Consider the following 15,116-nt stretch of genomic DNA (forward strand, 5'->3'; position numbering starts at 1 on the left):
ACTGAAGCACCGTGTTGAAATGATATTAAAGCATCTCGTTTACCAGAAACCAACAAGATACCATTTTAACATTTACGTTTTTGAACATTTCTAAAACCAAGCACCTTAACATTTTATCTATACTTGATTAAGCAACAGGGCATCACTAGGAAGTAGATATTTACATCTCTAAGGGTGTGACAGATAAAACGGTGCTGTAACTAATTCACAGCTTCGTTTATTTTGAGTAACACCTCACTCTGGTGTTCTGGCTTTAATAATCTGGATATTTTGCTCGTTTTCATGTAAAGTTAAACAAAAAGCTGTGCAGATGTAATTTACTCATCAGAAAGTCAGTAATGGTGAGATGTGTCCGTGTATTTGTGTCGTTACTGGGACAGACATATGGAGAGAGATTAGAAACATATTTGTGACTTGTGTTTAATTTGTGGATTAACATTTACGCCTTTGTAAAGTATTTTGAGACTAAACTCTCTCCATACAGACAAGATGACTTTATGTTTGTTAAATGTATAGTAGAAAACAAAAGGCTGGGTCACATAAAGAAGAAACTATGATAAATATTACCTCAACATCATTCAACACATTTCTGTTTGAGGCTTCAGTTCTTTAGTTTAAAAAAAAAACTGAGCTGCTCACCACGGTGGACATGGATGTACAGTGATGAAGCAGCGTCAGTGTGTCCCAGTTCAGCTCTCAACTCTCTGAACCCTTGAACACTTCAACCCTCGCGGCTTCTGGGCATGCTCTCTGAGTTTTGCGAGCATGAGTTTCACCAGTTTTAGCACAAACTAGTGATGTGTGGATTGATACTGAAATATAGATACCTCCGATTCCAGATCTTCATACTCTAAAATTGATTCTCAAATTAAAATATCAATCATTTTGATACTTCAGTCATTTGAGGTAGTGTATATCATTAACAGGAACACAATGGAAAGTAACTATACAATTGAGATCTTGTCTAAATGATACGCGGCTAGTGGGAACTACTTTTTCTTCTGCCTGGGTAAATGCGCAATGCAGTCAGACACTCAGTCTGTAGACAAACACAATGGTAGAGCGTAAACGGAGCTCCATAAACAGCCAAGACGTGGTTTGTGATGTTGTGGTAACACAACAAACCTTGTGAAACACCTCGGGTTAAACCACAAAATAGAATTTCTAGAATCCTTCGGTGCTGCAGGCAGGCAGGTACAGAGGAAGAAAATGTGGAGCTTAAAATAGCGCTAAGCACTGTTGCTGTTGGAGTTGTTAAAATGAGTAAATATAGTTATGAAATAGTTAACGAAATAAACACATGCTTCAACAAATAGCTAGTTGAGTTGAGCTTGGAGTAATTGTGTATCACTGAGATAATCTCACATAGGCCTAGATTCATTCAGGTAAGGTTTTCTATAGAATTCATCATTTAAAGTGGATTCCCAGACTAGGTGTCATTAAATTATACAGAACAATTGCAATTAAACAGCTATGGTGAACTTTGAAATATATATACTAGAAAATATAGATTAAAAAATAACATTTTATCTATAAAACATATTTATTATTATTTACAATCAGTCCAATTTGCTTTAACTGTTTAATGAATATTTTAAAATGTAGGTATTGACAAACGTGCAATTATTGTGGCGTTTATTTATTTAATTAAATATTTTACAGGCAATTTCAATTTGAATCACCCAGCATTACAAAAAAAAAGTAAGTGTTTGTATCCCCTTATTGTAGGCTATCTGAAGAGCACTCATACAGTGGAGTCTAAACATTAAGCATTCAGTGCAGAATAGCCCCATCATTTGTTTTGCCCTGTGATTATTATATTGTTTGAAGATGATTCCCCAAGAGCAGCATAATGACCCTGTATAATGAGCCGTTACCTCAATATACTTCAAAGTTTAAAAATAAATAAATAAATTACTCTGATGTCTTCTATACTTTATGAAGCTATGATTTGAAACACAATACTTATTAGACTTACCAGACACGTTGGGTGTATTTGCACAAATTATCCATATCGGATTGGTATTGCAGATACCAGCCTGAATTTTACTCATCATCGGATTGAAACAAAATTAGTGGTATAGAACATCACTAGCACAAACCTCTCGCGTGTGTGTGTGGATGTGTGTGTGTGGGGGGCAAAACACTGAGAGATTACACACAAACCTCAAAAGTCCTGGCACAAACGTCAGAGCTGGATATTTTGTTAGCAAGTTATAAGTTTTACGTTTGAGATTAATTTTTTGTGCAGTCTTTTTTTAGCCTGCAGACAGCAAAATTCCGACATTTTTGGCGATTTAGAAAACCTAATTTACACCTTTCCACAGACCATAAAATGGCCTCTGTTTCTGCCATTTCAGCTCATTTTCTCTGTTAATAACATGATGCTGTGGATTTTGATATGTATCCAATATAATTGCACCACACATATTTCCATATCATGCAGCCTCATTTAGTATGTGATCTCACTAATGTTGTTGTGTCTATATGCAATTAAATACTCACAAATTATTTCTTGTTCAAAATTCCCCCATATACTTAACACTGTTACTGCAGCAAATGGGGCACACAACTTATTAATATCTTTGCTGTCAAGAAATGCTGGATAAGCACATGTCCACAAATATTTGGCCATAGAGCAGATATAAGCGGTGTAGTTAGTTAGAATATGACTCTTCATTTGATTATGATTGCATCATGTTAGATCTGTGTGAAGCCAGTCAGTTTCATCTTAGACAGAGAATGAAAAGGAGTTCTAAGGGCTTTTATTTTGTTAAACGAAGAAGCATGGAAAGGGAGCAAATAAACAATCTGTCACAATTTGTTTTCATTCTTAATTAATTGGTCCAAGCATTCCATATCTAAAACAGTCAGTAAAAAAAGTTGCACACTAATTTTCTGAAGTAGTTTTTCCAAAGAGTTTAATATTATTAAAATGCTTTATGCAGCTGACTCAGGGTTCACATACAGGAAATTAATAATAAAGCAAACTAAATACAGGGAGTGCTGGCTTAAATGCATAAAGTGCACATAGTACCATGTCGTTGTGAGCTCAAAATCCGAGAGAGCACTTTAAAATGAAACCAAATATAGCCTCTTTCATGTACCATGTTTTTCCATTAAGCTTTTCTAATAGAATAATTTTCAGTATTCATTCCACTTTAAGAAGAAAATAAACCTAGGTAGTTCCTTATAAAGCTGTTAGTAAGAATGCCAAAAGAGTGCACAGCTGCATTAAGGCAATGAGGTTCTATTTTAGAGATACTAAAGAATGTGGGCCACTTCTGGCAAAGGTATAGCACTGCCAGCCCACTGTCAGTATGGCAAACTGCATGTGAACCAGAAGTAGCTCATACGTTATAAATACTCATTCGGCCCATATGTGACAAAACAGATCTGGCCCACTTCTGGCAAAGTGGATGTGAGTCAAAAGTGATGCAAAATTGTGATTCTGGCTAATATTTGGCCCTTATGTGACAAGCAGGGGTGGTTCCTTTTAGGTGGATATTTGGATTGTGGGCCACAAAATTATGATAATAAATTTGCTTCTCTTAACTAGACCATTAAATGCAATACATTCAGTGTCTCAGCTCCAAGCTTTACTTTCAATGCTGTTATAATCAGTCTTAAAAATAGGCTGCATTTTCTATAATCCCAGTCACTTTCAGTGACGGAGAGGTCTGGGTACTGGGGCTACTTGTCTATTGCTCTAAGAAAACCATTGGCTTCATTGTTTGATTTTTGAATCTTCTTTTTGTCTATTCCCTTGTCCCACTAATGGCTTCTTAATAGCTACACATATTTTTAGACACACTGGGTAGATTTATCTTCTCACTGAACAAAGGGACAGAAAATTTAGTGGATTTTTGCAGATTTGAGGGCGTGGTATTGCACTTTTTCCACTGCACTACTCAAATCTCCTTGGCCCTACTCGCTTTTTGTGCCATGGTCCCTGGTGTTGTTTCCACTAGCACAACTACCCTCAGAAATGTAGCTGGTGTCATTTCACAACCCTGTCTCTAACAGGAACCACAACAGCAGCAGTGATAACGTAAAGCGCTGTTTACTCATCATGTATTTGCAAGGTTTTTTTTCTGTTTTGGGACTGAACACAGCTTAGCTGCACAGCAGCTTAGATAGATCAGTATATGTTTTTATTTCTCCTTGTTACACCATACAGCTCTTGCTAGGGTCTTTCTTCAGTTACCAATCCAAGGAGCATTTGAACCTCTTCAAAATTTTATGAGCTTCTGTTGTGATTCAGGTAAAAAAAATGAGATCTCTGCTGTAGCTTGGAGATTACACATCCATTTTAGTCCCTACTCAGAACTAGAAGCGAGCAGATACCAGATTGGCCTAAGGGTATATCAAAAAAGCAGAGTAGAACCGGGCCAAGTCAATAAGGTACCATGCAGTGGAAAAGAGTGAGTAGTGATCTATAGGTCTTGCATGGCTGTAAGGAGTCCCTCTTTCTCCTCTTTTTTTTTCTCATTATCTTCTTTTCTATTTTTGAAACCTTGATATCTTAAGATATATAATATGTATATAATTTGGATAAGATAATATCCATGTTATTAACATAATAATATTTTACCATTATTATCATTATATCATTTATATAATAAACAAAAATTGTATAATAATATCTAATATTCTATTCCATTAATAATATCCATATTATAATAAAGATTGTCTTATATCTCCTGAATATCTCATGAAAAATGAATAACTACTGAAAGGCCATTTTTCATGAAGGATTCTTATAATTGCACAGAAAAAATTATTTCATTTAGGTTTGCTGAACACTTTCCTGAAAATGCATGTCATGTAGTAAGGCATTGTTAAAATTCAAAACATGTCTTACCTAGTGAGATTTTTTCCCCAGAGTCAGCAGGTAGCAGGAAAATGAGTAGGGTCATGGATGAGAGGAGCACACAGGGGATGAGTAAGTTGAGGGCGTAGTAAAGTGTCCGTCTGCGAATAGTCACCACAAAAGTTACATCTGGGTATGGCTCCTTACAGCAGTCGTAAAAAAGTTCATTCCTTGTGCCAGGCACACCTGAAGAAATCCAGAAGAGAAGCACTGCTGAAAAATGCCATTTGATTAGCACAAAGTGGCAGAATTGCTTATAAATGTTGCTGAAGTAAGTGCAGGAATAAAAGTCAGTTATTATCACACAATGTTGAAAAACTGCAAGAGATAACAAGTGCTTGGCTGCTACAAATAATCTAAACCCAGGCATAAACAGACCATTAGATGAAATGAGAACAAGTGTGTGCTTACTGGCAAGGACGAGGTCACTGAATTTGTAGCAGATGTGGTGATAAAATAAAGTTATATTTACTACTACGCACTCAGAAAAACTGCCACTGTGGTGGTACCCTCAAAGGGAAATATTCAGTCATTTTAGTTAGGCCACATAACTGCACCATATTCAATATTAATTGTAGATTTTTGCATTGAATTGATGTCATACACCCCATTTCATCTCCAAGTACAAGAGAACCTTGTAGTTCTACAATTACAGATTGTAGTCCATCTGTTTCTCTGCCTATTTTCTTATAAATGTTTCAACCTGCTTTTCAATGGACCCCACAGGACAACCACAGAGCAGATATGATTTGGGTGGTGGATCATTCTCAGTGCTGAAGTGAAACTGACATGGTGATGGCGTGTTAGTGTGTGTTGGGTTGGTGCGAGTGGATCAGACACAGTAATGCTGCTCAAGTCTGTAAGCACTGTGTCCACTCACTGTCCACTATTTTAGACACACCTACCTCATTGGTCCACCTTGGGAATTACCTTTTAAATGAAACAGTACCTCATCTGTTGCTGCACAGTTTGTGTTGGTTGTACTCTAGTTCTTCATCAGTGGACACATGACCCTGTTGTCTGGATAGTTTTGGTTGGTGGATTATTCTCAATTCAGCAAAATTCTGGCAGCACTGTTGTGTCTGATCTACTCATACCAGCACAGCACACTCTAACACATCACCACAACATCAACGTCTCTACAGCACTGAAAATAATCCACCATCTGCTCTTCTGGGGGGTTCCTGACCATTGAAAAAGAGGGTGAAATGGGGTTAAAGTATGCAGAGCAACACATGGACTTCAATGCTCCTGTATGGACAGTGGAGCTTATAAAATGGGCTATGAGTGTAGAGAGAAAGAGAATGCAATGTGTTGTTCATGTGAAAATATCCGATTTCCTCTTGTCTGATTATCTGCCTATCCTTTTTAATATTTTGATTTCACATCCACCTTTTAAAGACAAGCAAAAATACTGCACTCGTATTATTAAGCCTTCTACTGCTAACCAGTTCTCAGAAGCTTTTAGTGCAGCCCCTCTTGTCTATTATGGTGGAAACTCACTAAAGGCTTTGAGCACTAATCAGTTGGTCAACCAGTTCAATTAAATCTGCAGCAAGATTCTTTACATAGTTGCTCCATTTAAAACTAAGAGCTCTAAAGCCAAATTTCTGCCTTGGTTAAATAGTCAGACACGAGCACTAAGGCAGGAATGTAGGAAGGTGGAAACAAAATGGAAGAAGGATATATTACAGACCTCATATTGCATGTTGAAAGAGTGCCTAGCTAACTATAAATACATGGTGAAAACTTCTAGAGAAAATTATCATTTCGAAACACTCCCATAGCCCCAAGGTTTTGTTTAATACAATATATGCTGTAATGAACCCACCTAATTAAGTAAATCCTGAAGGACCTGCTTAGAGGTTGAGGAGTTTTCAACATTTTATAAGTCCAAGATTGACAACATACGATTTAACATTTTATTTATGTCTTGTATATCTGTAGACTCAATAATACGTTCAGCCTTCCTGGATCAGTTTGAGCCAGTGTCCCTGTCTTACCTATCTAAACTAGTCTTAGGTATGAGATTTACCACTTGCCACCTGGATGTGATACCCACACATTTTGCTTAAAGATGTGCTGCAAACTGGCCCCAGCATTTTATCTATAATAAACATCTACCTTGTTAGTGGCATTGTCCCAGACATGCAGTAGTTCAGTCTTTATTAAAGAAACCTAGTTTGGATCCTACATCTTAAAGCAGCTACAGACCACTTTCTAAACTGCCCTATCTCTCAAAAGGTCTAGAGAATATTATCTCCCTTTGTTAACAGTGGACTCTGGAAAATGTGCTGTGTTAATTCTCAGTGCAGCATTTGACACAGTCTATTATTGTATTCTTTTATACCGCCTTAAGTGTGTGGTTGGCATCCTGGGAACAGCTTTACAGTGGTTCACCTCCAACCTTATGAACAGATTTTTTCAGTATGGCTTGGCCATTTTTTTTACTCACCAGCAGAAATCACTTGTGGAATACCACAAGGTATCTATTGTGGGTCCTGTTTTGTTTTCCTTTTACATGCTTCCCCTTCAGACCATCTTCCGTAAACATAAAATAAGTTATGTGGATGACATGCATTTGTATCTTCCACTTGTAAAATTGATGTTTTTAAATCCAAATAAAAAAATTAAAATTAAAAAATATTTATACTCTCAGGCCTTTGGGTGCTTTTAACAAGTTCTAATTAACTTATGTCCAACTTAACTGTCTAACTTAAGGTGTGGAACCCCCTCCAGGGTGTGTTCCTGCCTTGCGCCCAGTGATTCTGGGTAGACTCCATACCCACCGCGACCCTTAACTGGATAAGCAGTTACAGACAGTGAATGAAATGAATGAATAATTAACTTATCTGTGTGTCAAGGGTAAATCTAAAACTTATTTTACAAATATTATACTTGTTTTATTTATTATGTTAGAATTCATTTTATTTTATTTTTTACTATTCTTATGTAGATTTATTTTTTATTGTATTTTATTTATTTATTGTTTTTACTTTTGCACTGTACAGAACTTGGTTAGTGCTTTTTGTGTGGTTTAAATTTCATCTTTTTAGGGAGCACTAGAACTACTGTTGTACCTTTAGTGACAATAAGCTACCTGTACAGTAGCTTTTTCTGACAGTGTATCCACCTCAGTTTGTTAAACTAACTCTAATCATGAACAAGCCTAGCGTTCATGGACCAAGACAGGGACCAAGTGCTGTCTGAGCTTAGAACCAAGGGAAGTTCTTTGAGATTGGGTTACACTAAAATTTCTTTCCACCAAACATACTGAATATTATATTTTGAATTTTCCAACAGAACATATTCAAAGGTTAAATATGACTAGGGTGACACAGCTTGTAGTTAGTGTGGCTCCCACGTAGTGCCAGGTATTATTGCCTGAATCTTGCGGTCATGGGTTCAATCCTTGTCTCAGATCATTGTCTGAAAGCGGTGCATTCTCCATGTATCTGCATAGGTTTTTTCAATATTTCACACCAGTGATTTTAGAGATTTAGCATTTTACTTTTTATCTTATTTAGCATACTCCACAAATGAACAAAAACAGCAACTGATAAACTACATTTTCAACATTGATAGATGGGTACACATCAATCAGCCAAATATTTAAGTTACATCCTTATTTCTAAAATCATTTTCCATATTGTTGGCTCCACTGAATATACAGGTGCACTTTTGTAGTTCTACAATTATCATGTCAGTGTCACTGCAGAGCTGAGAGTGATCCACCAACAAATCATACCTGCTCTGTGGGGTCCTATGTGGGACCTGACTTTTACAAAGGTTGATTTCCAGCAAAGTACTTTTCCTAAAAAATGTGCTAAAATGTTTACCCAAACTCATTGGTAGCCTTTGTGTGTCCAAACTGCATTTTTGTATCTCTGAGATCCTACAAGAAACGAGATGTATTTTTTACCAGAGCACAATCTCAGATGCCTTCCTGTGCAGTCGTATGTATATCCACAGGGGTTTGCCCCACTGAAACCCCATGAATAGTCTCAAATTATTTGCGTCCCCTCAGACCTTTCAGCTTAACAGCCACTCCATTGATCTTGCCTCATTTCTGGAGACAGTACGAGAACTACCCCCCAAAGGTATTTTTCACAGCCCTATGAGCCGTATCCTCAACAACTGCTAATTTCTCAAGCATAGCACAGTAGAAGGAGGCTAAGAAGAGGGGAACTAAAGGGAGAATAGGATTTTTAACATTTAGCTAAGAAGCAAAGGTGGGAAAAAGAGGTGAAAAGAGCAAAATGAGCTGAAGGATCAGCAAGGGGTGACAATAACAGAAGGCAGCTGCTTGTGAAATGAAATGAATTGGGAAAAGAGAGCAGAATAAAAGTATTAAGTAATAAAAGGATTAGTGTTACCCAGTGTAGCTCTGCTGATCCACCTGTGCTGCACAGTTTCTCGTTTGATAATTTCATAATTATAGGTTTGCAAGACAAGCACAAAATTTTTATCCTTATTATCCCTTTTATACTGCCAGAACAATTAAAATGGACAGGACACATGGCCAAATATTCAAGCCTTCTAAACAAACATTTAGAACAAAGCCTGTGACATTCTGCGGTGTGGCTGTAGACATACTGATTTTATTTCGGAACTTATAAAATCAGATTTCTACATCTCCTAGTGTTCATCAGCACTTTTAACTTAGTGGGGGCTTGCTCTACTGAAACTGAACAGCAGGTCCTTGCATCCTCATATCTGAGACATGTTTTAATAAGGCATGGCCAAGGAATAATACATTGAGGTCACACAATAATGTTTTGAGGGCACAATATTATACTTTGAGGCTACAAAATAATATAATTTTGAGGCATGAATATATAATTTTGTGGCTACAAAATAATATTTTGAGGCATCAAATGTATATTATTTATGACCTCAAAACAGTATTACGTGGTAACCGTAGGGGTGAGTTATATGGCTCTAAAGTAATATCATGATATTTCAGGGTATTTTGACAATAACGATATTCTTGGCGATATGACGAAACACTGAAAAATATTTTATTAATTTCAAGAACACACTATAGCAACAAAATAAATCTTATATCAATATTAAAGTTTTATTTTACTACTAACATAACAATTTCAAACATTCAGAAGTGACCATTCCTCCATCTCAGAGTCACTTTCTACCATACTTCACTTTGACGAAATGACTCATATAAAGAATGTGTGCCATATTATGAGTAACTGCATGATGTCATTATGTAAACAAGTCAGAATATCATGATTATCACAAGGTTTTTTTATCGTTTTGAAAATCTTGATGATATTACCGCAAACGATACAATATGGCACAGCCCTAGGCAACAGTATATTATTTAGTGGCCTCAAAATATTGTGTAGCCATCTATATATTATTTGTGGCCTCAATATTTTCTTTTTTGACCACAAATTTTTTTATTAAGGCTTCTAAATAATTTTTATTTTTTAATATTTTGTGTCCACACATTTTTAAACCCAACCACCATGTCACATTAGGGGCTCCTTAGGACTGCCATGTTTTTTGCAGAAATATATATTTATTTATTAATGTATTCAAGATGCAGACTTGTGTTGTTAAAGAATGTCAAACAAAAGTAATTTCAAGTCAAGAATATTTTATTTGGACTTCTGTTGAGGTGGAAGTTGGCTTTAAAATGAAATATCATAAGGACTACACTTGAAATTTCTCCTCCCTCATTCTCTATAACCTGTAAACCTATGATAGAAAAAACATTGCATCCCATCACCCCATCACCTCCCTCTTTTCCGTGACTGCTTTCTCTTGCCAGGGAACAGGGTATGGCCTACAGCAAAACTGCCCAGAACTCCTACCCAACCTCTGTCTCAAGCCTATGTGCATTGTCTATACTTACAAATAAGATACATAGCAAATAGTAAACTAGTTTTCACATGATATATCCTCTAAAATGGCTTTACTATAATTTTTTTTCTGACATGGTGCAGCACATTCTGAGATTAAAAAGCAGCCAAACATGACTGTTCCCCTTTAATACATCTGTCATTTCATTAATTCCATCATATCAGCAAGATATGTGTGATCTGATTTTCATTTTTATAAATATTCAATCTCTCGTTCAGGTCTTTCTCGGTGAGGAGTTTCGCGTGTTTCTGATTGGGCTCCTAGGGTGCTCTGACTTCTTTTCACAAGTCACAAATACATAAGTGGATTGGCTGTGCAAAATTGTCCATAGTGGTGATGCTGCCACTTTAAAATATATGTCAGAATTTCCTAGTTCCAAGTAAGATAGATCAAGTGGCGCATCACCAAACCCGAGTTCAGAATTCAAGATGGCTGCCCAGACATCAGCAGTGTGTAAAAGCTGTAGTATCTTACAATTTATTAGCGCTTCTATCTATTTGTGTCTCATTAACTCAATCATACACACAATACTGCCCAACTGATATATGTGCATGTGTTTCAGTTGTGTTTGGATGCAAAAAAAATAACAATGTACCGTCATAAACAGGTATCACTAAAATTGCTAACTGGGAATGAGCTAACAATGAAAACGAAGATGTTGACTGTGACATCGAGTCAGTCTCTAGTCATCCATATCACACTACACAGTGATCTCCCTCCAAAAATTCAAGGATGTAGCATTTTATCTTTATTGTTTTTATTACAATAGACACTCCTAATATAAATATAATCCTATTTTATTGATTTTACATTGATTTTTCTACCATTTAAATATCCATTATAAAAATCTTCCATCTTAAGAAGGGACAATGCAATTAAACACGATTAATTGCAGCAAATTTTGCAATCAATTAGGAACACTTTTGGTACACTTATTTTCAATGCACCCTAAATATCATTTCTTAATCGAATGTGCTTAATGTTAACCAGCAGACAAAAATAAAAAAATATTCTACAGAATATTCCAGCATTCTCTTTGAATAGTAATATCCTCACGATTTCCTTCTTTATTTATTTATTTTCCTCCATTTTCACCTCCTACTTTTTTATTTTTTTTGCACTACATTTCCTTCAGAACCTCTAATCTAATGATCTAATCTAATGGTGATATTGATATGAGGGAAGGTGGGATTCATACGTGGGTTTAGAAAACACTGGATTAGAAGAAGAGGAAAAAAAAGACAGAGATGTGCAGCATTTGAGCTTTCTCCTCATCGACTTCCACTTAGCCACTTAATTCAATTGAGCATAATCAAATTGGCCCCTGGCAGATCAGATATAGCAGGGATGACTGTGGGCTTAAATGTAATGGAGGGGGTGGATCAGATGGTTTTATTTGCCATATGGAAAAGCCCACACTTTGCGGGAGCATCCTCTATTGTCTGTGGAGCCTCAGTCAGGTGTCAGAACAGAACAATTGTGCTTACTCCAGTGGAAACAGCTTGCGACATTTGTGCTTGCTCCAAAGGGAATGGCTCATGGCACCTTCCCTCTTTTGATCAGGTCTCCACTAAACCAATTCATTATTAATGCAATAACAGTGAGCTGAGTCAAACAATATAAGTGCTGGGGAATGTAAAAGTCTGAAAACACCCACCCACACACAGACACATATACACACACACACACACACACACACGCGTACATATCTGGGACAACAAACCTCTCAAGATATCATAAACACAAGCACATGCCTGAAGCATAATGAGCAGCTGAGAACATTCCAGACATTTATACTAATTGCAAACACACAAAAATATTTAACATTATTTGCATGGAGCTTATTCTCAACTGCAGCATTCATTAGTTCTGCAGTGTCCCACTACAGTGTTATAGTAACAATGTGTGAAGATGGTGATCAAGCAAGTTTAGGCATCATTACTGTCTGAATTTAAAACTTGACTGATCAATCCATAAGGGCAATAATATTAGCTGATACTGATCTCTAGACTGGCTCTATGAAAAAATATACAAAAAAATGGTTAATAATTACGGATTTTTTTAGACTCATCCCATTCCTAGGATCCAAATTCACAAACTCATAGATAAAATCCTTCCATTTGGGTCACTACACCTCCCCTTTAAAACAGAAAGTTCACCAATTTTTAAGTATCTCTAAAGATATCATTGTAAAGATGTAAGCAGAGTATTTCAGGATCATTTACAGTGGTGGTGACAGTAACCAGATATCAGAAGATACTAGATATCTCTAAAGCTCCTCACAGAAACGTCTTAAATGGTAAAGAGTTGCAAACACATTGTTGATGTTTGAGAGGCTGCAAAATTTTAATCAGTTATGATTAATTGATTGATTGATTGAAGACACTGCACACCAGCCATGGTGCACGATGGCCATCTTTTTTAACCCTGTTTAAATGTTCTTTCTGATGGGCTACATTTAATACCTGTAGGTAGCTAGTTCCAAACCAAAACTGCAGATTATAAAAGTGTATTTTTTCCTGGTTGTGTTTTAAAACTGAATAGGATAAAGTTTGGGAATAAAGTTTGTCTCAAAGCATAGAAATTTATTAAGTACTCCAGGACATTATGCTTATTTTTTTAAGCATTTTTCAACTCCTTCTGGGTGTAACATCTTCCTCTTCACCTGCCTGAAATCCTGTTCACCTGCCTAATGAGTAAATACTAAATTATTGCAATGGTACATAGATGTAGCTTTTAAACAACCACTAGCAGTTTTCTTTGACATTTTAGTAATTTGTTACACCAGAAGACCATGAAAATCAAAGTGTGTCATGGAGCAAAGGAGACAGGAGGGCAGAAGTGTTTGCTGAAAGGCGATGAGGTAAATATGTAAAGGGATAAAAAGGGAACAAACCCAGTTAAAGACCAGAAAACCAAAACACTAAGGAGACTACATGCATGAAAAAAAACACACCAAATGACCAACAAGGACAGACTAACAGGACGGGGCTTATATAGGAAAACACAATAGGAAACACCTGTGAACACTCAGGGCAAACATACTTTCATCACTGAGAGACGGAGAGGTAATTTACTTTAAACCACATTAGATACAAACCCTCACAGGTGGATTCATTGGTGATTTAAAGTAGTAAATAAAAATGACATATTTCAACAGACGCCCTAGACAACCCTTGAATACCATTGTATAGTTTCTCTATAATACACATCATATCACTGAACTGAAATTTTATCGCCATTAAAACCAAAACACGCTGAACAGATGAAAATTAACATACAGACATCATGGTCAAAATTACAAACGTAAAGTATTTAAAACCTAACCAAATATTTATTGCAAGCAGTGTATTTATACAGAGAGTTAAAATATCAAACATGGGACAGAAACAAAAACTATGGCACTTAATAACTGGTAAAACATTTGAATATGTGAATTAAATTTATCTGAATTTGCTATTTTTGAATTTGGTTTATATGGCATTATTTGCAACATTTGAGGTTCATGAGATTTTTAAAATTCTGATCTCAATTACTGATCCCTATAGTTGACATTGGGCCTAGATTCATATTTTTGAGATCTGAATTTTTAAGATTTTAATGTTAACCCAATAAAGCCTGACACATGAAATAATAATACAATAAAACAGATTTTTTTTGAAAATCACACATTATATGGCCCTTTAACTAAAAATCTAAATGTTTTTCATTTACAAATTTTGGAATTTATAATTTCTGAATGCATCATATTTATGCATCATTTTTTTATTGGTCTTTCATTTAATTCACTGCATCAGTTAAAACAGTCCTTCAGAGTTTTTTTTTTACAGTTTTTTCTTAATTTTAATTCATTTCAATTAAACAATTTATATCAAATTTTCAGGAAAATGTAACATTGAGCCAATGGGAAACACTGGTCCAGAGGTCCTTGACCTATTAGTACACATTGTTCTTCATTCTGACCTTTCTAACTTTCATATACTGGTGGTAATAAAAACACCAAAACCACAACGGCTTTTTGTTGATCTGCACAACCATGTTTCCATATTTAGAGGAACTACAGTTTTTCTGTTACTGCCTGAACCTATTTATTATAATTAGTGAACATTTGACTGTTAGAATACAGTACATCTATGAAATGGAACATATATGCTTAGTTTAACTACAAGTAACATCATACGAATCATACCTGGAATAGCTTCAGTTTAGCAAAAAGTAGCCTTGAGGTTTTCTCCTGTGTATTCATGATGATAGCAACAATTTTGTAATGGTTTGGTAAATGCATGGAAATGCTTCCTCTTCATTCACAGTTCAGTAGATCTTAGAACATTTGCCCCAAAAGGATGGAAGTTTGTTT

At 35.9% G+C, this 15,116-nt stretch overlaps 1 protein-coding gene across 4 annotated transcripts in view; it reads right to left on the reverse strand.

Moving 5' to 3' along the window:
* chrna11 (cholinergic receptor, nicotinic, alpha 11) overlaps positions 1-15,116 on the reverse strand; it is an 85,988-nt gene that overhangs the window by 32,160 nt on the left and 38,712 nt on the right. For all 4 annotated transcript variants that reach the window (XM_066674539.1, XM_066674540.1, XM_066674541.1 and 1 more), the window contains exon 7: positions 4,865-5,059. In XM_066674539.1, the coding sequence (XP_066530636.1) occupies positions 4,865-5,059 (195 nt within the window). The remainder of the gene's footprint in view (positions 1-4,864; positions 5,060-15,116) is intronic.

This window comes from Hoplias malabaricus, chromosome 6 (genome assembly GCF_029633855.1).
Source record: "Hoplias malabaricus isolate fHopMal1 chromosome 6, fHopMal1.hap1, whole genome shotgun sequence".
NCBI lineage: Eukaryota > Metazoa > Chordata > Actinopteri > Characiformes > Erythrinidae > Hoplias > Hoplias malabaricus.